Source organism: Gambusia affinis, linkage group LG04, assembly GCF_019740435.1.
Source record: "Gambusia affinis linkage group LG04, SWU_Gaff_1.0, whole genome shotgun sequence".
Lineage (NCBI taxonomy): Eukaryota > Metazoa > Chordata > Actinopteri > Cyprinodontiformes > Poeciliidae > Gambusia > Gambusia affinis.
In genome coordinates, this window is record NC_057871.1 from 8,071,688 (window position 1) to 8,098,737 (window position 27,050).

Sequence of the window (27,050 nt, forward strand, 5' to 3'; positions counted from 1 at the left end):
CAACACACACACTTCTGCAAGGTCAGTAGAAAGGAAATAAATACAGCTCTGGAAAAAATTTTAAAATCACTTACATTATCACTTTCTCTGATCTTACTTTTCATAGGTATATATTTGAGTAAAATGAACACTGATTTTTTTTATTATTATTATATAAACTACTAACAATTTTCCAAAATTCAAAGCTAAAATTTTTTATTTATTTGCAGTAAATGAGAAATGACCAAAATAACTTTCAGACTTCAAATAATGCAAAGAAAAGTTCATATTCATCTAGAAACAACAATACAAATGTTTCAGAAATCAATATTTGGTGGAATAACAATGAGGTTTTCAATGGGATTCAGTGAAGAGGTCTCTTAAATATTTCCAGAGCTGGATACGTATTTACCTCTTCAAAAAAACATTTTTATCTGTCCTAATACTTGTTTTATGTTTTTATCAAAAGGAAGCTTTAAATTCCTCACAGTCTGATATATTTCCTGTTGCAAATGAGCACACTTTAAATATTAAGCCTTCTCGTAACACATCACGCAACAGTAATTTTGACCTGTTTTACTTCCTTGCTGCTACTCTGTGTTTGGCCCGGTCAGATGGGAGCTAAGAGGAAGGTGGGGGGGTAGACAGTGGGGAAGAATGTGGCCATTGTGCTCTCCAGGTATGTGTGTGTTTGTAACAAACAGAAAGAATTGGAAAGAAGGAGAAAGAAAGAGAGGGAGAGGAGATCAGATCTGGTTACAGGTGTTTCATAAACAGCACAATAGTGCTAACAGGTCCCCTTCTCTGCCTGAGCTGCATGAGTTTCTGTACGTGGTACAGCTCTGGATTTCTGCCCCGGAGTTTCTGGATTTGGTTTATGGCTTTGTCGCCTGCACAGTGCACTAAATCTGTGCTTCCTCATATTCAGGTTGAGATGATCATGTGGCCTTATTGTACACTACGTGTCTGTTTGCCTCTAATTCATGCCGTTTAAGCTGTTTCTCTTCCTTATGTTTGAGGTTTGTTAAACAATGTTCTAAGTCGCGCTTCTAAAAAAACAAAAGAAATGTCACATATTCTTCTTGTTTGAATCTGCTTCAGTCACTTGTCTCTTCTTCCTGAAACCAATAACGGCCCAAACACGATTTACCATTAAAGTCATATTGACAAAACAGCCCAGATACAAATTCAATTTTTAATGACATTTTTTGTTTTTTGAAAACATTTCGGACCTATTTGCACAATTTCCCGTGGCTTTAATGAGGAGGGGACGCCAAGGCAGAATCGTTTGAGTAAAAAAGTGTCACAGCTCTGCCATTTTCCATGTTTCTATTTTTAGTTTTGGTCTTGCAAAGAAACCACGTGTCACCACCTCATCAGGTCTGACCAGCACTTCAACAGACACACACCTTTCAGAAACCAGCAAAAACATTTACAGTAAATACTCCTCAGTCTCATTCAGCCTTTGGAGAACGAAAGAATGTCAGGCTTTTAAAACATTAAAATAGCCGTACTTTCTAAAGTGTCATAATGTGGGGGAGGTAATGTCACAATGTATTTTGTGAAAACCTCTGAGGCTCTTGAGGCGCTATGGAGACAGCTTTTGAAATAGAAAAATACATTTCAAATAAGCTGCCTCATAAAACAGCAAAGAGATGTAACACACAAACTCAGTAAAAATAAAAATAAAATAAAAAACTGGCTCAAAGTTATTGTTTAAAAACTGATACATAAATCATCATCTTTGAAAATTGTCATAAAGAAAACAATCTCAGTTTATAAGCATTGATTGAGTCATTCTTGAATATTAATCAACCTGCAGCTGAAGCATGAAACATACCTACACCTACATGTAGAATCTTTTATGCTGATATTGTCCAATTTGAGTCCAGGAAGGGAGGCATCTACACAAAAACTACAGGATTGTATCTCTGGAGGACACTTAATTTACACTCTTAGGTTTTATTATCTGTGAGCCAAGGTTAACTGTCTCTATTATGTTCCACGAACTTTGTCCTACAAACTCATGTAAGACAAGGACTTTAGCATCCATTGTGTTTTACATATATTAGTCCTCCTTGCCCTCACTTTATGTATTGTAATGAAAGCTGATGAATGAAGTATTTCTGGGGTTAACCAGTCTCTCCATTTTTATTTATTTATTTTTTTGAAATGGCTATTAATAGGAATATTACTGCCTCTAACTTTGTTACTCGTTTTGCCTCATCATCTATGTAAAGCACCCTTCCATGTTTTGCTCTATTCTAGATGCATCACTGGCGTTGTTATCACTGCCATCATCTTTGCAAATGCTCTTTGCTTTTATTTTACACAGAGGGAATTCCATTCAGTGCTTCTGGGTTCAGAAATGTCTCTTTCCTAGACAGAGACATGTGTATAGTTGTTATTTCCCTTCACTGGGCTCATCTCTTTGTATTTCTTTCCCATAGAAAGAACCCATGGCCCAGTGCTTCAGTATTTAGCTGGAAATTTTTTCTGGATAGAGCCAGTGGTGGAACTAAAACTGCTATTACTTTTACATTTTCTCTTAGTTTTTCTTAACTTTAATTCTGGTTACGTCTTTTTGTTTTTAACTATGTCTCTCCTAAACAGAGCCACTGATAGAACCATGAATTGGACTGCGAGGAGCTGCATCTGAATCTGAATACATTTCTGGATTGTATTGGAAATTACTTGACTGATTTGAATTAAACCTTCTATCACTGCTGTATTGTGCAAATTATTTTACAGAACTTGTGATGTATTACTTAAGAGTTTCACTACCAGTTTTTTTGTTTCAGTCTCAGTTTTGCTTTGTATCTTACAAGTTGTGTAATCTTCAGTTGGATTAAAAACTGCAACAGAATTTAAATTACATGGTTAAAACATACTACGGTGTTAAAGATATTATTTAAGAGGCCGACAGAGTTTGTCAAAAGTACGTCTCCTTCAAATCTAAATTCAAAGTGTACATCATCACAAGACATCTGTTCTTGAAAATATCAGCTGGATATGAGTCCTCCTAAACAGACACACTACAGGCTCAGTGTATGCACACGCAGACACACACACTCAACTAAATCTCGTTTGTACAACAACAGGACACCCAAGGCTGACTGGCGCCCTGCTCGACCAGTTTTCAAACACACACACACACACACACACACACACAAATGGCAAGACAATACATTAGTTAGAAACACACAACCGCACACACACAAATAAACATCCAGACCTCGTACTGTAACCTTGCCGTGAAGGTTACAGCAGTCAGCTGGGTCAGTGTGATCACTTGACCAGCTGAAAAAATGTCCTATCCACAGATACCCACTGTGTGTGCATCAGTGTGTTAGTGTGTGTATAGTACGAGCCATCCAGGTGAGAAAACACACAATGTCCTCACAGCGTATCTGTTAGGGATCAAGAGTGAAAAACGAGGGAGAAGAAGAAGAAGAAAAAGTGCAGAGAACTCATGTGATGAGTTTCCAGCCAACCTGTGGGAGGATGGGACGTATAGTCGCTGCGTCGCTGTCGGTTCTTCTTCCACCACACAAAAAGCAACAATCCAACTTGTCACTTTCTCATCTTCTCTTTCTTTCTCTTCACCTCCTCCTCTGCGCTGTCCGTCAGGTTCGCCGCTCGCCTCGTGCTGGTTGTCAAGCAGACTCCTGTCTTCAGTGACAGGGCCCCCACAAAAAGCACAATGAGAACAAATCTCAGGCAACCAACTCCAAACACTCACACAGGCAGAGAGGACAAGTCAGAGTTTCTCTTCTCCTTTTGGTGTTTTTTCAGATCCTGACTCAGATCCTCTCTGTTTGTCCTCTCCTCTGCTCCAGTCACGACAACACGTGTAGACGCAACAGCGGGAGACAGGAGAACAGAGGGGGAGCCCGCAAGGTCTTAAAGTGGAGGAGAGAGCAGGAGGTGACGGTGAAGAAGGAGAGAACAGACGGAGGGAGGGAGGGATGGATGGAGGGAAGAAGGGCAGTGGTAATTAGTGAGTCTGTACCTGACTCTCACTGACATAAGCCCCACATTCCTCAAAGCTTGGAAGGGGGGAGAGACTAAAGGGAGGTAGAAGAAATGAAAAAGTTCAGCGCGCGCACACACACACACACACACACGCAAACCGACACACTAATCATCCCGGTGAATACCTTTTTGATCCTATGAGACACCAGAATCTATCTTCCTTTACAGCAAACCATGACCGATGCAGCGCTCCAGTCAGGGCTGCATGACGCTAAACTCAGCCTTGATGCTTCTGGATCCAAAACTCTTTGAGGTGTTCAGTTCTCCCTTTCCTCTGCTTTCGTTTCACTAGAAATCTTCCTGCCGTTTGCCTCGTGCCTCTGCTGCTGTGTGTAAGGTGTACACAGTACCTGCCCCTGAAACTCACCAAACCAGAATCAGAACTGCCCAAAGTCCCGGCACACCTCCTCCCTTCTATCATTCCGGATGGGAAATGCTATCCTCTTGTGCCCCTGTTCAACCTGCCTGAATGTGTGCGCGTGTGTGCGCGTGTCCTAACAGCCAGAGCAGCATTCCTTCAGAGGGGTTTCCTTCACACCTCATCCCAAACCTTCGCCACATGATTGCTCTCATCCACCACCTGCTTATTACCACTGATCACCCTGTGCTGCCTCGTAAGGTCATGATGACTCGCCGTCTTTGGGGCGACTGTCTTCGCTCTTTGACGTCAGCAAAGTGGATCCCACCATAATGACAACTTTATGTAATAACAGCTCCTCTCAGACACCCAATCCCGTTCCTTGTGTTTTACTGTCAGCGTGAAGATGACTTGCAGGGGAATACGAAGCTCAATATGTCTAACATCAACACATTCGAGCCTTTAACGAGACTGCTGCTTCCTTCGCAGCTGAACTGAAAGTAAAACAGTGACACAGCCGGAGCTTCTCGTTGTCCTTGTTCACATTGCGGCCTCTTTTTATTCCCTTTCTTTCCCTGAAGGTACATGTTTCATCATGTAGCTCTGTTTCAACACTCCCGAAAAGAGCAGCCTTCATCTCTCATTCAACATTGTGTAACAGTGTGTCTCCCCAATGAGTGCGTCTGCCTACCTGGATTACTTAGAGAGCCGGGCGAGGGTGGGACCAGGTGCTTCCTTCTTCCTGATCTCAGCTGCTCGGTGACTTTTTGACGTCTTTGTGACAGCCTGTTGTCATGGAGACCATGGAGGCAGCAAGAGCGATGTGCTGAACGGTTACAGCCGCAGCAAGCCAGCCAGCCACCAGAGTGAGGACAGAAGAGAGAAGTGAGGAAGCTGGATCCCTGTTTAGAGTAACAACACACACACACACACACACATACATGCATACATTCAGATAAAGTCCCCCCCCCACACACACACACACACACGCACCCACACACATATGCACTTACTCACAGAGTAGGGAACTTGTAAGTGTGTGTGTGTGCATAGGAAACTGAGATTGAGTCAGAAGTGCTCACACAGAGAAATATCGTTTCAACACAGCGCCTGAACTCTGGTAGGGAGGAGGCTGGGCCGTTGGATTAGTTGCTCAATGCGTTGACTTTAATGCTTACTTAACAGATCTTACAAGCCCTAAATGAAAAGACAGATAAAGGAAAAATGCACACACAATATTAAGCCTGCAACACTGCAGGTACAGGGCCTTGCAAAAGTATTTTAAGCCCAGAAACTTTTTCACAATCAGATAGCAATCCCCAATCACCGTACACTTCATTGAGATGGTGTTCATTTACAGTCATTGTAGCTGAATTTAATGTACTTTTGATGGACAGCATCTGTCCATCAAAAGTACAGACTAGTAAAGACCAAAATCTAGTAAAGATTTTGGTCTTTACTAGCTCATTCTAACACAGTCCCACAGGATGATGCTGCCCCCACTGTGTTTTACTGTGAGTTAGTTTAAGGTGATGTGCTACACTTTTACAAACCTTAGCAAAGCTCTGTATGTGTGGATTTAGAGGAGAGGTTTGTTTCATGTTTATTTTTGTGTACAAACTATATAACTGAATTTGATAAAGATCATCTTTGAAAATCAGTTCCCAGCCATGCCACAGATTCTTAATCAGATTTAATTCTGGACTTTGACTGGGCCATTCTGACACATGAATATTCTCTGATCTAGACCGTTCCATTTTCGCTGAGTATTTAGGGTTACTGTCCCGAAGGTGAACCTCCACCCCACTCTTGCTTATTTACCAGCCTGTAAACGTTTTCAATCGCGATCATTTTCCGAATCTCTGCTGAAGAAAAGTATCCCCACAGCATGATGCTGCCACCACCATGAGGATGGTGTGTTCATAGTTTTGTCCAGTGTTAGTTTAGGATTTTGCATGTGAGTCTGAAGGTTCTGTTTAAGTCCAAGTATCTTCTTCCACTGTCCTCATGTTTGCTGTGTCCCCTACATGGGCATGACAAACTGCAAAAGCAAATACCAATGGCTTTCTTTCAACAATAGCTACTTCACAAAACACTTGACAGTGAGATTAAGATGTCTTTTTATAACTCTCCATCTGTTTTGTGAAAGCACCAAAGAGGTGTTTGAGAAAAGTAGAAGCCAAGCTGCTTCTATTATGCCCTAAGAGAGTCAGCATGTAGCAATGACGTAATGGTTTGTTCAACCCATAGGCATGAATGCAGTTTAACCAGCAGGACCAGCAAACAATTCATCATGTCTGACATGGTAACAGGTGTAACGCGCGTATTTTGCCGCCAGGGCGGAGCGGAGAAGACGTTGCGGAAACAGAATCTGATGGAGAAACGTGAATCGACGAAACACTTGTTACTGCGTTGAAAAGAACCTCAATGAGACCTCAAAGCAGACTATGTGCACAGGACTGTGCTGTTCAACATCTGCAATTTTAGAAGTTTTTGTTTGTTTGTTTGTTTGTTTGTTTGTTTGTTTGTTTTTTAAATAAAACTCAAAGCTATGCGGGATATCACTAACCTGGCAATTGCTTTTTTTTTTTTTTTACGCAATTCCACTTGATGCTAATCTCGCTTCACAGCTCAGTCTTCCTCTCATTCCTCCAGTATAACCCAACCAGCGAACAGAGAAGTTGTGAACGATGACGTCAATTTTCTGCGCTGACTTATAATTGTAGTCTGCTTGTAGTTTTAGCAATGACAGCCTGTTGGTCATTGCTAACACGCAATATTGCTAATTAATAATATTAGCAATATTATTAATGCTAATCTTGAATTAGCATTAACAGCCGCCTAAATGGGGTCGGCTCTTCTCTCTAGAGGAGAATGTTTTTTTTTTTTTTTTTTTTTTGGTTGGTTTTCTTTACAGCACAGGCAATTTCCGGTAAGTTTCATAGCGTTGACCTTTCACATTACATACGTCACGGCCAAACAAAAGTAATTGGGTAAAATTTAAAACTTCAATTAAGTCCAAATCTACAACAACCAGAAGCGAAGCTTTGAACAAAGGCCTGGATTTAACCTGTCTACGATAGTCCTCTTGTGATTTTATATGGACGCAGGGAGCTTGGAGGATTTCATCTTTATAGATTAGCAGAAAGGTTTTATGAAAATGTTTTTAGGCAATATTAAATTACAAAGTCAATTTATCAAAGCTACTGGAGATGAAAACGTCTAAGTTGGTGAACCAAATAAACAGATTACAATCAGAAGACTGGCCTCTGATATGGGCCAGGGACACAAAATCTCTACACTGTGTTCCCTTTGTTCATATTCCTTAGAGAAATATGTGTGCAACCGGTTAATTATGTATTTGTACCAAGTTTTAAATTGGTATGACAAAGTGTTCAAGAAGGCTATTTAAAATTATCTTTGGTGAGTCTGGTTTTGATACCAGTTATCACACCATATTCACGACTTTTGAACGACATTCTTGTGTCCAATTAGGCAATTAGTCAACAAGACCCTCTGCACCTCCTTCTGTGATTGGGTCTAAACGAAACCAGGGTTCATTTTAACTTTTTCTTTTGATAAAAGCTCTTGAGCCATACATAATACTATACAATACCTCTGCATTCGCTCTTTTCTCAGAAGGAGTAAACAAAGTAAACTTCCCTCACAATAGGCAGCTCACACTCTGCCCTCTTTGCTGCACAATAGAGCGATGTGAGACACAGAGAGCCCAGATTCCCAGTAAAACACTCAACCGATACTCTTATGATTCAAAACATTGGCACACAAAGGGATGGGGTAGTGTGGCTATTCACCCGCAACAAGTGGATCCAATCAAGGTTCAGGTTCAAAAAAACGTAGAACGAGAAGAAAACTTGGATCAAGTTACAGCTGTGTGTGGTGGTGAACTGGATCCATGAACTCAGATCATACAGATTGATAGGTGGTGAGCCTAAAATATCTTTTATACACTAACTTTACTTGCTTTTAAAAAATATTTCTTTTAGAATAAAATAATTTCTAAAATTAAGAAGCTGCCTGCTAAATTTGATCCATCTCATCATATCAGAATTTTATTAAACATTAAATGGAAATTTTAAAAAAATAAATAAATTAGGACTAGGACCAGCTGCCCTGGACTGACTGGCTTACAGAGGATAACAAAAAACTTTCAATGTTTACTTTCTTTAGTTTGTAATGAAAACAAACTAAATGTCAGGTTGAGGAGAAAAACACTGCTGTAAGGCTTCAGGAAGAGACTTGGCTAAACAATCGCCTTATAGTAATAATAATAATAATAATAATAATAATAATAATAATAATAATAATAATAATAATAATAATAATATACTTTGATAACAAACAAATCAGGAAGAGTTTGTCGGGTTCTATAAGTTGTTTTGCATGTACATGCACAAATACAAGCTTCATAAAAGAAAAATAGGAATAATCAAAGATTTGTGTGTTATTGTCATTACTGCAAAAACATGTGGATCAGTCCTGTTTAGGACCTTGTGTTTCAGCTTCAGGCATGACTGTCTGGGTGATGGAAAAATAAAAGGTGCAAGGTGAAGGCTTTACCCTGATCCTGCAGCACCTTGACCTAGACCTCATCCAATAACTGTAGAAAGAAGCCAAAACAAGATGGGCAAGGAAATTGAACTCATGCGTTTATTGAAGTCATTATGTTTTGTCAATAAATAGTTATTCAGAAGCTGGTTTGTAGTCTTCAAAAAACGCTTCTTTCCACGCCATGTTGTTATTTTAAGAATTTCTTCTTAATAACTAATTTGGCTAAATAAAGGTTGAATTAAATAAAGTAGTTCTATTCCATTTGCATTCCCTATTTGCAGACTTTTTCATCTCTTTATTTACTTATAAAAAGGCAAAACAAAAAAAGTAAAGACGGCATCAAACTTCATGTCTGAAATTTTAGTTATGAATGTAACATTCAAACAAAATGAAAGAAATTAGTTCTAGCCTAGTATTGCACTATACCAAGCAGCACTGATGCAACTGGAGGTCAAATCCATCGCAATGCAAATATTGTGACTGAGTAACATTCATGTGAAAGGTTGTTTGAAGTAACCAAGCAGATAAATTGGTTTAAGGAGCAAAACAAGGGAGGAAAAAAGAAACTCTCAGGCACCGCACTGCCTCCTGTTAAAGATTAAACCTTTTATTGAAAAAAATTCCAGGTCAGCTTATGGCCGCACAAACCCGTCGTCTCCAACAGAGCTGATTATTGAAGCTAACGCACACACAAACACAGCCCGTCCAGAGCAACTGGAGGCCTGTTGTGAGGCGACACTGATGACGCGTGTTGGATGGGATAATCTCTCCAGCTGTACTCTCACCCACAGAGAAGCGAGGCTCATTTGGCCTGAAGACCTCACTCTGATTTTTCCAAACACAATGATAAATCTCCCCCATGCTCGTTGGCTAGTTCCACCTTACAGAGAGAGCAACTGAAGAAAAGAAGAAAAAAAGGATTTAAGTTCATCAAATGCCATTCTGGCTCAGGAAATAAAATTTTGCTGTACTGGAAAAATAAACATTTTATTTAGTAGAACACTTGAAATGTAATGTGAGAATCATTCATGTATTTTTTATTTTTATTTTTCTCATTTGAATGCGGCCAGTGAGAGGATTTGTAATTGGTCACGTTTGATAGCACTGTTGCTGTTCAGAGATAAATGTCTCCCTCTGTCGGTGAAGCGTCGATATTACAGTCACTCACATTTTTACTACAAACAGCAAGTTAGGAGAAAAAATATGAGAAACTAAGAAAAGAGCGTTGAAATGTTGTAATATTAAGCCATCTGTCCTACAATGCTGTACCTTATGAATAGAAAATAAATAACTAGATATATGAATAAAAGAATAAATAGGACAAATAAAGGATTAAAAAAATAAACAGATATTTATGTTGCTGTTTAGGCTTCTTGCTTTCCTGATGATCATAAGAGCTGTTTAAATTTAAAAAGGTGGGTTGGAAAAGAAAAAAAGCAACACAATCACTGCAAAATTGGCACCAAAATATTACAATAATATGATTCATAGTAAGAGCTGTTGCCTTGCAGCAAGAAGGTCCTGAGTTCGATTCCCGGCCCAGGGAATTTTTTTTTCAAACATGAAATTTTTCCTCCCTCACTGAATAAACATGCTAAAAAGGCAGAAGGTTGGAATTCTAAATTAAAGTTTTTCCTGCTAATATGAAAATAACTTAAGGCATTTTGCACATCTTCACCAATAAATAAATGTGAAAGGCCCTTTAAATAGTTCTGATCATTTGATGTTGGTCACAAGCTTCCTAACATTGACTGCATCAAGTCATGCAGTGCTTGATGCTGTTCACAGGGAGGCAGTAACACGTAGGTGTTAGTGTCTGATGCTTGGTGTCGTTTTATGTCGCAAAGCTATAATTATCTTCACAACACTATTCAGTTCACTAAGTGAAACATTATGTTGACTAATTGCACACAGACTATTGACTAATTGCACACAGACTATTGTTGGATGATTTTACATTTGCATCTAGTGAAAGCATTAAGACTAGATGAGACTAATGAGACTTATAGCCAGAACATAATTTAATCAATATGACTGAATGTACAAAGAATTACATCATTTATCTTATTTCAACAAGTGCAGAGAAGATATATTTTTATACTATTTTTACATTACGGTAATTCTTTGAAGGATTACCAGAGTAGCTTTTTTGCTAGTTATTCAGTCCACCTTAAACTCTCAAAAGGTTTAATGCAACATCCAGAGTTTTAACGTGTTGAAAGAGAAGATTTGTAAAATTGGTTTAATAAAACATTTTACTAAATTTGTATAATTAGTAACATTTTGAAAGGGAAAATTCCAGAGCTTTAGCATGTTGAAAGAGAAAATTAGTAAAATAAATAAATAAATAATAAAAAATTAATAATAAAATGGGATTGTTGCGTTGGCCACAAATGTAAGTGGAAATGATTCATATTTAATGACATTTTTAAAGTCTCTTAAAGTTTGCTGCAATGGTTAAACTGGTTTTTTACATGCATAAAAGTCAACGTTTTCTTTTCCTTTCTGGTTTATTTTCCCCACATATAAATTCTCCTTTCAGTCACGTTGATTTTCATTTTGAACAACAGTGATTTATTTAAATGCATAAATGTAATTATTTACAACATATTTCCATCTGCTTTTTTTCTCTTGTCAAACCCCATGTTAAGGGAAGTACCTGCTAAAGGTCAGCATGGATTTTTCTCTGCTCATTTAACCAAGACGATCATTCACCAATCAGATCCAGTCAGACAGAGTTATGCAGCCCATAAATATCTGTGACCTGCTTCTGGCCTGTGCATTGGAATCAGCTGCAGAGCAGGCGAACAAGCAGCGAGGTGAAGCTCAAGGGGATCACTTGTGTTGAGCTCTAAGGGAAAAAATGTGTTTTTGTATTGAATTGCAACATTAGATGTAAAAAATTAACTGCAAACTAAAGGGATTTTCATCCAAATTCCCACTAATGAAACTTGAATTGAATATTTTAGGTAAGTTCAGAAATATGGGTGACTTTAAAAGTTGAAAAATAAAAATGGTGTTGACTCTTTGGAGAAGGACTTTGAGTGGAACATTTCTTATTAACTAAGGACTGCATTAGTTTTCTACTTACAGTCCTTTCTCCTCAGTTTGAGTTTCTTGATATCTGTTGTCTTCAAACTGTAAAGCAATATGACTTATTTATTTGCCACCATGAAGAATATTATTTTTCTTCTTTCGTCAGCTGACCAATCAGTCATTTTTTTGTAATTCCAAAAGCATAATGTGTTCCACCTTGGGGAAAAATAGTGGTTCAAATGCACACCGGTCACATTTTCTCCAGTGCAGATCTTGTTGTGCATCTTCTTGCACATCTTTTACAGTGGGTCCACCCTCCTTCATTATCATATATTTTCATCCAAATTCCCACTAATGAAACTTGAATTGAATATTTTAGGTAAGTTCAGAAATATGGGTGACTTTAAAAGTTGAAAAATAAAAATGGTGTTGACTCTTTGGAGAAGGACTTTGAGTGGAACATTTCTTATTAACTAAGGACTGCATTAGTTTTCTACTTACAGTCCTTTCTCCTCAGTTTGAGTTTCTTGATATCTGTTGTCTTCAAACTGTAAAGCAATATGACTTATTTATTTGCCACCATGAAGAATATTATTTTTCTTCTTTCGTCAGCTGACCAATCAGTCATTTTTTTGTAATTCCAAAAGCATAATGTGTTCCACCTTGGGGAAAAATAGTGGTTCAAATGCACACCGGTCACATTTTCTCCAGTGCAGATCTTGTTGTGCATCTTCTTGCACATCTTTTACAGTGGGTCCACCCTCCTTCATTATCATATTGTTGCCATGGCGTTTCAAACTCAAGGCAGGAAGCAGAGGTTTTCTGGGTTCTTGTTAAAGCTGCATTTCTTCGTGTTGTTTCCACTAACCGTCTTCAGAGTGACAACGGTAAGACTTGCGAAGCTAAATTAAACAACTCATTACACTCTGTCCAGATTGCTACTCTAATCTTTTTTCACAAGCTCCACTTTTTGAAATGACTTTGAGTTTCGGCCTGTTGAGCACAAAGTAAACTCTTGGACACTCATTAAGTCACTGCGGCCTGATATTTGCTGATTTATTCCACAGGCACTATCCTGGCGTTTTGGTGCATGTCATGGATCTCTGGTCAGCTCTAGCTTATGTTTTTAAAGGGAAGAGCTGTAATAAAAGAGGATTATGCTCTGTCTTTTTTTTTTGCCTCTACTGGCTCTGTTTAATTAAAGGCTACTGGACCTTGCATGTCTCTATGTAAAATGAATTTAGGTGCAGAGATGTACGCCCTGTTTGCATGCGTGAATCTGAATGCAGACTGAGAGTAGACCTGGTTTAATGTCGAAATGAGGTGAAAGCCAGTGCAGGTCTGCAAACAGATTAGTTTAGTGGGTGAGTTATAGATGAGCCTTCGTTCAGTAATTGTACTGCAGCTCTTTATTTATTCATGCAACTTTATTTGCGTAATTGTATCATGAGGAGTCCACTTACACACATTGCAAAGGCATTCAAACCTTTCATCACTTTCTAATGTTATAGCCAAAAACTTTGTGCAACTTAAACCTATCGAGACGTGGTTGTCCACCTATACTGAGAGAGCTTTAAAAAGAGAAGCAACCAACAGACGAATTGTAACTTTGAATCTAGCAGGACAACGGCAGGAAAATTCTGCCTGAGCTTTGATGAAAACATTTGCATTGAACCAGGTCCTCGTGTTTTGAATGGCCAGATTCAGTTGCAGACCACAAAGACAAAAGTCCATCTGAGATTCTGTTACAAAACATTGAAATTGCTGATCACAGACGCTCTCCATCCAATAAAACTGAGGCTGAGCCGTTTTGAAAAGAATAAGCAACAGTTTCTCTAAATATGCGTAAAAAAACATTTAAAAAATCGACTTCACAGTTCAGCTGTGCCATACTTGGCGTTGATCTGTAAAATGAAATCCCATTAAGTTAATTTAAGTTTGTAGAGAGGTCAAAGTGTATGACGATTTTTGCACAGCCTCTGACACTGGACAATTAAACAAGCTGCTCTCAGCAGTTCTTGACCTGTGTTTTTCTGAGCTGATCTTTGTGTGTAACGCGAGCAGCCGACGCTGGCACGCTGTTCCTCCTGTGTTACACTACAGATGGCTCCAGACAGGACGTAAATATGAGCTCTGAGAAAGAGAAGGCGATTATCATCTCTCATCAAGAGCGAGGCCATCAGGATAACAAGCAGCCGCTCTCCTCTCTGCTTCCTCTGCCGCATCTTCATTCAGTGTCTCGTGCCTCAGGTGAGATTTAATCTCATAGCTGAAATAACGAATTAAATGTTTTGTAAAGTGCTGCAAAGTTATTAACCTGGAAAACTTGTCGGTTTTTCTCAAATCGTTCATATGAAGAAAAGGCAGCAGTTGAATGTTGAACAAAAGCTTTTGTTGGCAACTGAAAGAGGCGGATATGTGTGCAGCCTCAGGTTGCAGTCAGCTAGCCGATCTGTGAGCATCAAATGAAGAAAAAACAAAGCAAACTGAAACTTTATCCTAAAGTTTGACTTTCAGCTGTTTTAGTGTACACCTTTGTGACACTGGACAATTAAACAAACAAGTCTATGTAATCTACACCGTTTTGTGACCTGCTTTCAGGGTGAAGCTGCTCGAATGACCTGCTCTACTGTGTAATATTCAAAGAGGACAAACCTCCTTCAAAATGCTGAGTAGTGATGTAAACATGTGCACTGTAAACGACGGTGTGGTATTTTACCCAGTTCAGGCAGGTAAAATTACAACTAATCCCAACTAATCCCAGTCAATCTGGCGTTGTTCTAATTTATTTCTCACCAGATATGCTGTTTTTCTTTTTAGAATAAACTTTCATCTTATCATGTTTCATTACTTAAAGTTTTCAGCATTGTTGAAATTTATATTAAATATTAAATATTAAGTGTCAAATAATTAAAAAATAAATAAATTTGTAGAATGACAGTTTGCGATCACATTTCCATGTTCACCTGATGCATCAAAGTGTTTACATTTTCCTCCACTCGCCCAGCTGAACATTTCCACACGTTCCCATTCTACCATCTCACAGCTGTCATCTTTCTTGTCCCTTTGTCCTCAGTCTGCCCTCCATCGGATCAGGTCTTTCTCCAGGCAGCAGCCATCTTTCAGCAGCTTTGCAGAGAGAAGCCGGAGCCCCATCAGCTTCTGCAGTATGAAAACAGGTTACCACTCAACAGCGATGACGAGGCCACTCAAAAACAAGCCTACCAGCTCGCTTTCAACACCCTCAAATGTAAGACTTGTTTTCTGACGTGAGAAATCCGAGTTAATATTAGGACCAGGGTTTCTAAATGAAGCATTGAAGGCTGCAGAATAACATGGTAGCTAAATTAATTTTACCTGCTCTCATTGCTGTCTCCTCGGACTTCGACGACCTCTGTGCTGGCAGCTTAATCTCCATAATGAAAAGCTTTGGCTGCAGTACGCGTCAGCTCCAATATTTGCTTGGTGAATACTAACTTCAACATGCAATCTGTAGATTAAATGGCATGTAGTCGTTCATTTGACTTCTCCATGTGAGAGCAAATCACTTGAGCTGAAGGTGCAGCAGATGCCTGGGTGGGAGGTGATAAGAGGTGCAGTTGGCATGAATATAAATCTGCTTTATGAGTGCTTATGAGCACTTATATGAGGTGGGTTGATTGAACAGAAAATGTAACTGTAAAATAGATTTTGCTGAAGTTGGTCACATGGGAAAATATGGAAAAGTAATAAAATGAAAACCTTTGTGGTTGTCCTGATAGACACAAGTTGTGATATATATTTTTTAAATCACCCCAAACAAGCTGGATGAGAATAAATTTCAGTTGGACATTTGATTTGTGTGTCCTTTTTGAATTATACAGATGTATAAACTTCAGTTTGCTTTTGTTTTGCACATTCGACACCTTTAGTTTATCAGTGTTTAGCTCATTCCTGGGTAGCTCCAAGGCTCAGCTAGCAGCAAGATTCTAAAAATGTTTTCTGACAATAACACTGAGGTAAAAGGTGTTTCACACTGATTTATTAGTTCCTGGTGAATGCCATGTGCTCTGCAGACTTTGAGTTCGTGTTAGCTGCTAGCTCTAAAAAAAAAAAGGTGAGTAATATAGTTTTTAGTTTATTTTCTATGTATCACCTGATGTTTTCCCCTCCTAGACCAAGATTTACTGGAGGCCGTGATTTTTGACAGCTTCTTCCACAAATCTCAGAACATCGTGAGTCTCATCTGGTTCAACTTTTCAGTGTCCACAAACCCAAATCTGATTAAAAACACTGACTGACTGTGCATGTGTAGGTTTTCTGTTGTCAGATGAGGAGACCGGCAGGGATGCAGTTAAAAGCCCATTTGTATTCAGATCTTATGCAGTCTGAGTGGTTATGGCTGACAAGCAACGCATGCGAGAGAGAGGATGACACACTCCGCAATTTGTAGACTGTAAATTACATCATAAAACAATGTGCAATGACACACACACTGATAAAGTGAAGCAGCCCACTTGTGTATAGCCATGTTTGTGTGTATGCCTGAATGGTAACTTTAGTGAAGGATGGGGGACATGCAGTGAAATAGGCTGCGGTGTCGTTAGCCTGAAAGTGAGACCATAAAGGCACCATAGATCCCTTTATTATTCAGCACACAGCATCTATATTCCAACCTCTGGACACACATGCACTCATTTTCTCTCCAGGTTAGGTGTAACCCAGTTTCTTTCTTTATTTTTTTTTTCATATTTTATTTCACTGGAGCAGATTTATCTTCCTCAAATGGAAGCCTGGCCAGACAGCACAAGCCCAAAGGTGCAAGGAGTTGCATTTCTGTTCCCACAACATTCAATGTGTCTCCCTAGAAAGGCAGAAAAAAATTTGACAAATACAAAAACATTTTACATGAGCCTAAAAGAGATGTCTAAGTTACTTAGAAAAATTTTGAAAATGGTTTATAAAGGCAGTTTTGCAGAAACTAAAATTTAACAAAATTCTACTGACAATCACCAAGTTCATATTTTATTCTTAAGTTCATATTTTATCCTGATTTTGTAACCTATTAAGAGATTTTGACCCTTTTTTTATTCCTCCTGCCATGGAAGGAGGAGCCTCTGTAGGGAAGCCTTTTATAATATTTGCAAAAAAAATCTAAATTGGGGCTTCAGAAATTCTCATTCTGTTACCAGTAACTAACAATTATGTGTTTTACAGTACAGCGACTTGCTGCCATTGGCAATGGTGATGCTGTATGACTTCCAGGACAGGAGGTTTTTGCTTCGTCGGCATCCAGCTGAAGGAGAGCAGGAGGTTGTTGCTGAAGTCAGAGACTTGGAGAAATGCCTTCAGAGGTGTTTGTTTAGAAGTGTCATATTAACATATAAAATCAGTATGCTTATAATCGTAACGTTGGCGTGGTTGTGTTGTTTATTTCTTCCAGATGGAAAGTCAAACTCGCTGCATCTCTGGCTCGCTTCAGGGTGAAACACGGCCTGCGGAGCGTTTCCCGTTTTCTGTCCGATTCCCTCAGAACCAAAGAGCACAGGGCCAAGTCTTTACCGTACTACGCATGGGTCAACACTTTAAACTCCAGGTACAGATTTTTGGTTTTGCTTTTTCGTCTATGGCTTACGTGTGCAGATATGACGTGAAAAGAATACTTTTTGGGAAATTTCTACAACCCACAGAAGTTGAAAGTCCAAGAAATGTAAAAGTTTACTCTTTTTTTTTTTAACCTCATCCAGTGATCAAAGATTTTTCTTAATGTTTGAGAACGCATGATGATTTAAATGTAAATAAGGCAGAGGCATGTATTAGAAAATAAAGGATGACGATGTGTAAAAAGTCAGTAACAAAATTTCACATAAAAATGTGAAAGAAAAATTTATCCAGTAGGGAAAAATGCTAAGAAATCACTGTTCAATAAGGTATGTGATGACATTGCTTCCCCTGCTCCTAATAGTGGCATGTTTGCCAGTTGTTATTAATAGGACACTGCTTAGTTTTCCTTTTTAACATTTCACATTTCACATAGAGAGAATTGTCCTCCTTTGATCATCCTCCTTTGAATAATCTTATCTCATCTTGTTTCACACCGGAGCACAGATGTTTGTTGCAGAAAAGCTCAATGGTCTAGCTCAATTTAAAACTTTATTTTTTGTCCTCTTTTCTGCAGTCTTGATGAAATTTGCAAAATCTTACAAAGTGCCAACCTAAGTGAAGTGAAGAACATGGCTGACCTCACAGGTTCAACATTTTCCAAGGACCCTCTCTGTCCAGATACGCTCATTTTCTCCCGCAGCCTCTGTAAACCTCTTCAGAGCAGCGCCCTCACCACCACACATGTGCTAAACATCCAGGTAGAAATGTCTGCACTGCTAAACATGTTAAAACTGCTTTTTATTTCTGCAGCAAAGGGCAGCTGTAAACACTAGCAAAGAGTTCTGAAAGAAAATACCTCAAAAAAAGTGTTTTTGAAGAACAAAATATTTTCTTCAACATGCTGAACGTGTGTATTTTTTTACTCTTTATTTCAGTGAAAATTTTAAAATTAAAGCCTTACTCTGTAACCAAATAAGGTTAAAATTCAGGTATAACAATCAGCGTATAATAGGATAAACATCACAAATAGTTTTATGAGTTTAAAAGATCTCTCTCTTTGCTATCTGCTGCAGCCTTGAGTACTCCAGCGGTGGTTCAGTGAGCACTGATATCATTGGTACAAAGCTCCAACTTATTTTACACTTTTTTGAGAGCAAAATAAAAGAATGTTGACAAACATTCTCAGTTCCTTGAACAAAAAAAAAGAAGAAGAAGCCAAATGCTGAACTCAATTTGACATTTTGCCCTTTTTTTAAATTGAAACTTACGTTTAAAGTTGTGTGATTTTATTTTGGTTGCACATCGCTCTGTTATGCTGGATAAGTAAAAATAGGAAAGCCCTGCAAGCCCTGAATCCCTATCAGAGGAACATGTGTGTGTTTTGTATTTTTGCAGGACAGGAGTGTGTGTTTGGCAGTGAGCGTGTCACAGCCGGTCCTGTTTGATAGAGGGGACGTCCTGGTGGCGGGCTCCTTCTCAGCTCTGACCGTGGCTCACGTAGCCGTAGCGGCCGCTGCTCGGTCGGGCCGAGTTCTGGTGTGTGGCGCTGATCACACTCCTGTGCAGACAGAAGAGATGAAGAATCTGCTCTCTCAGATGGGAATCAAAAGTAAGAAACAATTCAGTTCAGCTTAATTTATTTATAAAGTGCCAACGCAGAGCAAATATCATCTGAAGGTACATTACAAGACAAACAGATCTGATTTGTGTGCATCGGCTCAGTTCTGTGAAAAATGTACAGACTCCTTTACAGATGTATTTTGCTTTGCTTTTTGGTCACACTCAAATGTTTCTGATCATCAGACAAAGTTTAATATCAGACAAATATAACCTGAGTAAACATAAATGATAATTTTATTCAACAAATAAGGGTAAAAAATGAATACAGCAAAACCTGAGAGATTAACTAAGTAGCAGCTATGTTCAGTAGAGTTTTATGTCAAGTAAACAGCTCAGTGGGAAATCGATTGTTCAGGCTAAATTGTTACTTTTTTTGTTTGTTTTTCATGCTGTGTTTTATATTCTCATTTGATAGAGAAATGTACAGATCTTGTGACTGAAACTACTCCGTTGGTAAACAAGTGCATAAAGATCAAGCTCAAAATTGGTTCTTTCAGTGTTGATTCACCTTTTATGTTGGAAACACTTATACATCAATCTTAAGAAGAAAATCTGAAAATGGTCAGTACTGAAAATGAGCAAAATAGCATCCAAAGTCCAACAAAACTTTGAAACATCTAAAAAACCAGAATAAATATCGACAAGGAGTAGTTTTAATGTGGACCTATCAAAGTCTTTATTGATCTCTTGTTCTATAAATCCCAGTACATTAAGTGTGTGTTTTGGTTTTTCTGATGGAGTGTTTTACAAATAGCATATTAAATTTTGAGGTTAAGACCGATGTGGTGGTGTCGTCTGACAGGGTCACAAACTCCGTGGGAGTACATCAGACTAAAAGCTGTGGGTATAATCCACAGCTTAATGTGACGAGGGGATAATAAAGTCTGAAGCTTAACTTGCATTTGAAACCTGCATATCAAGTTGCCAGATCCTGCTCTATTGTTGACTTGAAAGCTTCGTAATACCCAGTGCCAAATAATTCTCAAAATTAACTCTAAATAACTTTAAGCTACTAACAACTATCATTAATAGCACAGATGTGAAGTAACTAATACGTATACTAAATACTTCACACTGCATAGGTTTTTTTCTGTTTTAAAATCATTTTTGATTTTCTACACTATGTTGTAGATGTCAAAGTCCTGCCAGCAGCTTTCTGCAGCCTGAATGAGTGGGACGTCACTGTACAGAGGTTAAAGGTCATCATAGTTTTGCCTCAGTGTTCATCCTCTGCCCTCAATGACCCAGTCACCACAATGCACAGTGAACATGGAGGTATGCATTTGAAACATTACTGTTTGATCTTTAAAGGTAAATATAATTGCAGAGCAAGAAAAACTGATAATTTTAAAATAATTGCAGTTTATGCTAAAGTTATGACAGAACGCAATAGCAGCAAGTCAGCTACAGGTATCGTTTGTGAGCATAAACTTTATTAGATGATAACATGTGTAGTTCAACTTTAGATTTTACTTTTTTTTATGTACGAGATAAAAGATTTTAACAATATTAGTTAAAGGAAATCCCAAATGAACAGGAAATGCTGTATTTTGACTTCCCTTCCAACCACATGTGCAGAATAAGATTGATTGATTTTATAATTATTATTATTATTATTATTATTATTATTATTATTATTATTATTATTATTATTATTATTATTATTATTATTATTATTATTATTATTACCAAACAACTGGTTCCTATAGAAAACATTACTGACATAAAATTTTAGTTGCAAACTTGTAATAAAGTTTTAATGACTGAATTTCTGCAGATCAGTTAAACCCTTACAATTTAAACATGGAATTGTTTAAATTCCTTGGACAGTAGGAAATCACAGGCACACTGAGCTGGCCATAAAGTCCCGGTTTGCTAGGTCTCTCAGACAACATTTTCACCAAGGCGGGCCACTGTGCTAAGCACTGATGTCTGACTTTGGTTTCACAACAATGAGACCAACTTTTACTGAGTTTTCAGCTGCTTTGTAATTTTATTTTATTTTTTTCACATATTTCTCAACCATGAGCATAAAAAGTATTGCATGTGTAAGAAGCTATAAACCCCAAACACTGATGGAAATGAAACAAAGGTTGACAGATCATTGTTTCAATTATAGACAGGGATGAAGAAACTCCAGCTATGTCCAAATGAGAAATATCTTCTCATTTCATAAATAAAAGGTTCAGTTCAACTGAATTTGTAAAACTCTGTTTACAGACTGGAACCTACTGCCAGATTTATCCCACGACTCGATTTCCAAAAGCAAAATCTTCTCTCTCACCACCCAACAGGCCCGGCTGCTGGCCCACGCGTTGTCCTGTGAGTATAAACTGTGATAAACATAAGAACAATGTCTACCATGTAAACATTGTGCATTTTAAACAAGCAACAGTTTGTGCCAGATTAAACATAAATATGCCTCATAAACAGAAGGATTTCTGATGTTATTAAGTACATTCATAAATATTATAAAAGCCTCGTGATCACAGCACTTTGGATCGTTATATTTGTGCGTCATGTTAGTTCCAAAGGTCCAGACGGTGGTCTACTGCACTCGCTCAGTGTGTCCTGAGGAAAACGAACAGCTGGTCAGAAGAGTGTTGGAGAAAACACACACTCACCCCAAACTGTTGCCATTCAGGTACAAATACTAAACCTGCTGTCACATGGTTTCTTTCCACCAGTGGTTTGTGACCATGCGGTCCCTGGCCTACATTCAAATTAATTGGCTAAGCTGCATCACTAACAGCCAGTCAGACTCTAAATATCTCTGCTAATGAGCTAATATTGGAGCGAGGTGTGCAAAGCCAGAGAGACATCTAAAAGTTGCAGGACATCAGGCCTGGAGGACTGCAGTTTGAAATAAGAACAGGTTGAAATATAAGTACTTAAGCTACTTTTGATTTACATGAACTTAAGGTTGCTTACTTTGCAGATCTAATCTATTTCGGTTTTCTGAATATTTTTGGTCTAACATCACTCTTTTATAACAGATGTAATATTTCAGTTGTGTTGTGGTCATCTTGTCTTGACATATTTTGCCATATGCTTGTTAATCGTTAGTCTTTTCCCTGGCTTGTGCGGCGCCCTTATTTTCTTCCCCATTCGTCACCTGGCTCACATTTACTACTGACAAGATCTCTGAGCTGTATGAATACGCTGAGGTTTCTTTTATTCTCTGCCAGATTCTCACAGTTCTAAGCTTTATCACAGCTTGTCTGGGCAAACTCGTGCCAAAGTCTATTGTGTCATTTCCTCCTTCAGCAGCACTCTTAACCAGCAGCTTCTGAGCTTGAGATCTTAACTGTCTACTGGGAGAAATGTGAATGTAAAAGCTCATAAAGATTTAGACATTTAAAAACTAGAATTTTTAAAGAAACAGGCAGCCAGGGAAGAGAATACAAAATTGTATCAACTAATTCTGTTACTATATGAAATTTATTCTTCTGTTTAGTTTGAACACAAAGGCTTTCCTCTCACACACCTAGACAGTAATTCAGTAACAATATTTCTATGAACAGTGGCCAGGCTGTTTAAATGTTACCCAACTTGTCTCTCAGGGTGAATGGGCCTATTTTCCCCGATGACTCCGCTTCAGGAGATGAAACCGACTCCAGGTTCTTCAGGCTCCATCCCGCTCAGTTCACCAATGGCTGCTTCATAGCCAGACTGTCGCGGCAGGTGAGAGACGGAGGTCAGAGAAAGTGTGAGATGTGGAAATGAAAAATGTAGAGGTGAAGGTTGCGGTGGAGATTGAAGGGAAGCGAGGATTTTGTTGTGTGCGTGTTTGGTGTGCCGGAGAATTTATATCAATGTGAGTGTGTGTCTGCGTTTGATTACTTTGCAACAAGACCTTTGAGAAGTGCTGAGGCGGCACTCTTTTACTGTCTGCTGGGAGGTCAGTCAGCTCGTTGGTGTGCAAACACGCGCACACCCTAATGCAGGGGGCTGCACCGTAGAAATACTGCAGCGCTATTTCAATACTCAAAAAAAAAAAAAAAAGGAGACGAGTTGAAGACAAAATATGTTCAAACCCGGAATACGTTTCAGTGCCTCAGAGCAAAACTAAACGGATCATTCTCTGGCATTCTACCCTCCTTCTACCCTTCACAGTCATGTCGCATCACACTGTGGCTTCATCTGCTTGTCCCCTTCTATTTCTTCCCTTCTCCTCTTCACTCATAAAACAAGAGAAGTACCACAGTAGGAAATGAGATGCTGCTGCTTTGATCCGCTGCAGCTGGGGAAAAAAAAAAAACTCCAGTGAAGCCACAGAGCCTGAGCATCAGCACAGAGAACAATCCAGGAATTATAAGATGTTGATGAATGCCATAAGCGTTGGATGCGCCACTGAATCTGCTTCAATTTAAAACCAGCTGATGAATTGATACATATTGGGACAAAACCCTTATGTTCATTAAAATAAAATAAAAAAAGAATGAATCTCACACTGCTTTGCCAAAGTATTCATACCCCTGCAGTAAAAGCAGTACTGTACTGCTTTGACTAGAGATCATAATCGGAAATAAATACAAGAGTTTGTTGTATTCAAACCATCAAAATGTTGTTACACTTTATGTTGGAAAAACAGACCTGAATGTGTCTTCCTGGGTTTTTAATGCAACTCAAAGCAGTGTGTAGTTGTAAATTGGAAGTAAAAGGATAATCTTAAAAATATAGCATCCACTTCTATTTGTCCTTTGCTCTCTCCTGTGTAAATGAATTTGTTGGCCTGCTTGTATGATGGCAGCATCCACACAGCATGATACTGATACCACCGTGTTTTACAGCTAGGATGTTACGTTCCAGGTGATGTGCTCTGATAGTTTTCCAACATGTCTGGTATCAGGTGGCAACTGGTTGCAATGGATTTCATTCAGGAGGATCAGAGAAGATATTGCTGAACAGATGCGTGCACCAACTCGTTCTAATGTGTAATTGCAAAAACTTTTAAAAAATCAGATCTCTTGAATAATTTTCTATTTATGTTGTTGAAGTGACAAAATGTGTTCATGGGGTATGAATATGTTTAGAAGTACGACACTAAGACTCCTGAATCCCATCTTGCTGTTGTATAATATTTATTGAAGTCTGATTTTCTTACTGTAGGTAATGGTCGCGTTGCAAAATGTGAGAGATTTCAGTGAAGTATTGATGCTTTTGTAAGTCACTGTGCAGAAGCTGATTTACTAAAATAAAGATGGTCTAGCTGAAACTGTCTGTGCAGACATGGTCACACATGCCAACTGAAACATTATGGCAATCACAGTCAAGCAGGTCTGTGTCTGGACTAGCAATAATTTCATAGCCTCCAGTGCTGCATTCATATCCACAAAGAAGAAGTCTCCAAGAATCTCCATCTCAGTCCCTGGATTTAAATTCAATTGAAAAACGCTGCTGGAATTTAAGGGAAAAACACAGCATCATCACGCAAACCAGAGGATGTTAGTGAGACAACAGGTGGGGGTGACTCAAAACCCCAAAACAGAAACACAATATTCCCAATGACAAAATAGACATTTTAAGCAGGCTAGGTTATTATTTGATAAGATAATGATGGCAAAATTCCATCAGAGCAGCAGATGGTACATTCACATCTGGGACTGTTCATTGCTTCCCACAGATGCACAGAGAGAGGAAATCCTAATGAAAGCTGAAGAAAGCATATTGAAAAGCATTTGCTGCGCATCTGGGACCCATATGGACAGGAAATTAACTAAAAAATTGTCCCAGGAGGGACAAAGTTGACAACGTGTAATAAGTGATATATATGGGACCAAATGGATCCTATGTCTGTTATGCAATTTTTGTACAAATTTTCCAACATACCAATTTGAAACCTAACAAAAAGCTAGATCCTGATTGGTTTTGCTGATGCAGATTGGTTATAGTCAATTTATTGAGCTTATTGTGAAGCCACGCCCACAATAAGCAGGGGGTGAATGCAAATGCACTCCACACTATTCAGATTTTTAGCTGTAGAAAATTCTTCAAACAATGTATCTTTTTTTACTTCCACTTGGCAATTTTAACCTACTTTTAACATTCCTATGGGATAAATTTACACGGAACGAGTGTAAAATTAGATCTTCAGAAAATCTCACACAATTTGCCTAAATTATAGGTAAGACTTTTTGCATTTTTAGGCGTTTTTATGTACTGTTCAAGAAATACCCCCATGTTCACGCATATGAGTACAAACTAGTTTGCTTGTTGAGTTTTAAAATGGAAGGATGGTGATACAAAATGGAAACAGATGGGTGAAGCAGAATCTGACCACATTAACATTTAACTCAGAGCGTGATAAATACAGTTTCTCAGGGTAGAGAAAATGTATTTAATGTTAAAGGTGTATATAGACGTGTCTTAAATAAATGTAGTGATGTTTGAATCTTCTAACAGTCCAGGTCACCAAATACTTGTCTTTATATTTTCAGCCGGATCCCACAAAGGTAGAATCAGTTCAGGATGTGTTGGCAAGGGCGGCAGCGAAGGGTCTCTTGGGTGGCATAATTCCTGAACCATCAAAACCTGCAAAGAAGAGCAAAAGGAAGAAGAAACGAGTCGCTTCGAGCACCAGCAGGCCTTCATCTCCCTCCAGCCAGGAGGAGCCTGAGGCAGCAGAGATCAGTGACAGAGTAGATCCAGCTCCACCTTTAGAAGATGAAGAGGAAGAGGAAGAAGAAACAGAAGGTGAAGAAAATGTGGCTGAAGGGATGGACAGCAAGACCAAGTCAGAGAAGAAGAAAAAACGAAAAAGCAAAAGAAACAAAAAACAGAGCAGAGGTGATGCAGCAAGTCTGAAAAATCAAGCAAAAGGGCAAAAGAAGAAAGCAAAGAGAAAAGTAAATCCATCTCAGCACAGCAAACCGAGGCGGATACCACGTCTTACGCTGACCTTAATGTCTGCTGAAAAACCCTCCAGACACTTGTCTCCAATCACAGCTCTTGCACACAAGATCAGCGGAAAACCAGTACGGAAGCTGGAAGAGGGCTCAGCTCCAGTTCTAGAAAAACATCTCTCACATGCCCAAATGACCTCTGAGAGGGAAAACATCCAACCTGAGGAGGAAGAGAGGAGCCTGGAGAAACAAAGGAGCCGATCTGGAAACGTGAGAAAAACACAGGGAGCGCCGACGGCTGCAGGTCACATCCTGCCGCCAATCTCTTCTCCAAGCGGCTCCGTCACCCAGCCACAGTCTCCAACCTCCAGCCATCAGTTAGCATCGTCATCCTCAGCCTCCCTGAGAAAATTATAGAAAATATATATACACACACACTTTTGCGTGGCTATCTTTGTGGGGACTTTCCATTGACTTCCATTAATTTCTACAACTGAAATCTTACCCCTATCCTAACCCTGCCCAAAACTCAATTCACACCTTAGTCCTAAATCTAACCCCTGACCCAAAAGCAGCGTTTCTCCTTGTGGGGAAACGCTGCTTTTGGGTCCCCACAAGAGGCAGTGGGTCGTAGTATGCGTCAGAAAAATGTTACAAACAAACGCATGCACACGCACACACTGTCCATCACACAGTCGTCTGACTTCAGAAAATACTCTCCAGCCTTCAGGACCTGAATGTCTTGTTTTATAACTGATGCTCTCCAGCAGAAAATCCTAAAACAAAATATCTTAGTTCATCATTTCTCTCTGCTGTCACCACATGCTTGGGCCCAAATGCTACATGATTGAACCTGAATCTGCTTGTGGAAGTAGATGTGGATCTGTCTGTCTTTTAATGTGTTTGGTGACATTTGTTGTGAACTTGGACTAAATAAATATTGGTGACATTTGTTGTGAACTTGGACTAAATAAATATTGGTGACATTTGTTGTGAACTTGGACTAAATAAATATTGGTGAC

The 27,050-nt window shown here is 38.9% G+C and overlaps 2 protein-coding genes across 11 annotated transcripts in view; one reads left to right on the forward strand and one right to left on the reverse strand.

Moving 5' to 3' along the window:
- rbm47 (RNA binding motif protein 47) overlaps window positions 1–5,266 on the reverse strand; it is a 41,559-nt gene extending 36,293 nt beyond the window's left edge. For 2 of the 9 annotated variants that reach the window (XM_044113593.1, XM_044113597.1), the window contains exons 1-2: window positions 4,140–4,432; window positions 3,474–3,651 (exon numbers count right to left, since the gene is read on the reverse strand). The gene's annotated coding sequence lies outside the window, so the exon portion shown is untranslated. Of the gene's footprint in view, window positions 1–3,473; window positions 3,944–4,139; window positions 4,694–5,063 lie in introns of those variants that run through there. The other 7 variants (XM_044113587.1, XM_044113594.1, XM_044113591.1 and 4 more) reach the window with 7 other exon arrangements.
- Window positions 5,267–14,096: 8,830 nt separating this feature from the next.
- LOC122829521 (putative methyltransferase NSUN7) lies at window positions 14,097–26,579 on the forward strand. 2 transcript variants are annotated; one of them, XM_044114131.1, is made up of 12 exons: window positions 14,097–14,230; window positions 15,057–15,230; window positions 16,136–16,194; window positions 17,177–17,313; window positions 17,403–17,555; window positions 18,138–18,321; window positions 18,959–19,172; window positions 20,315–20,458; window positions 21,404–21,505; window positions 21,710–21,827; window positions 22,747–22,867; window positions 25,624–26,579. In XM_044114131.1, the coding sequence occupies exons 1-12, from the start codon at window positions 14,107–14,109 to the stop codon at window positions 26,443–26,445; spliced, it is 2,352 nt and encodes a 783-aa protein (XP_043970066.1). In that variant the 5' UTR covers window positions 14,097–14,106; the 3' UTR covers window positions 26,446–26,579. The 2 variants fall into 2 exon arrangements, with proteins under 2 accessions (XP_043970066.1, XP_043970068.1); XM_044114133.1 differs by lacking the exon at window positions 14,097–14,230 and adding an exon at window positions 14,590–14,712.
- The last annotated feature ends 471 nt before the right edge of the window (window positions 26,580–27,050 follow it).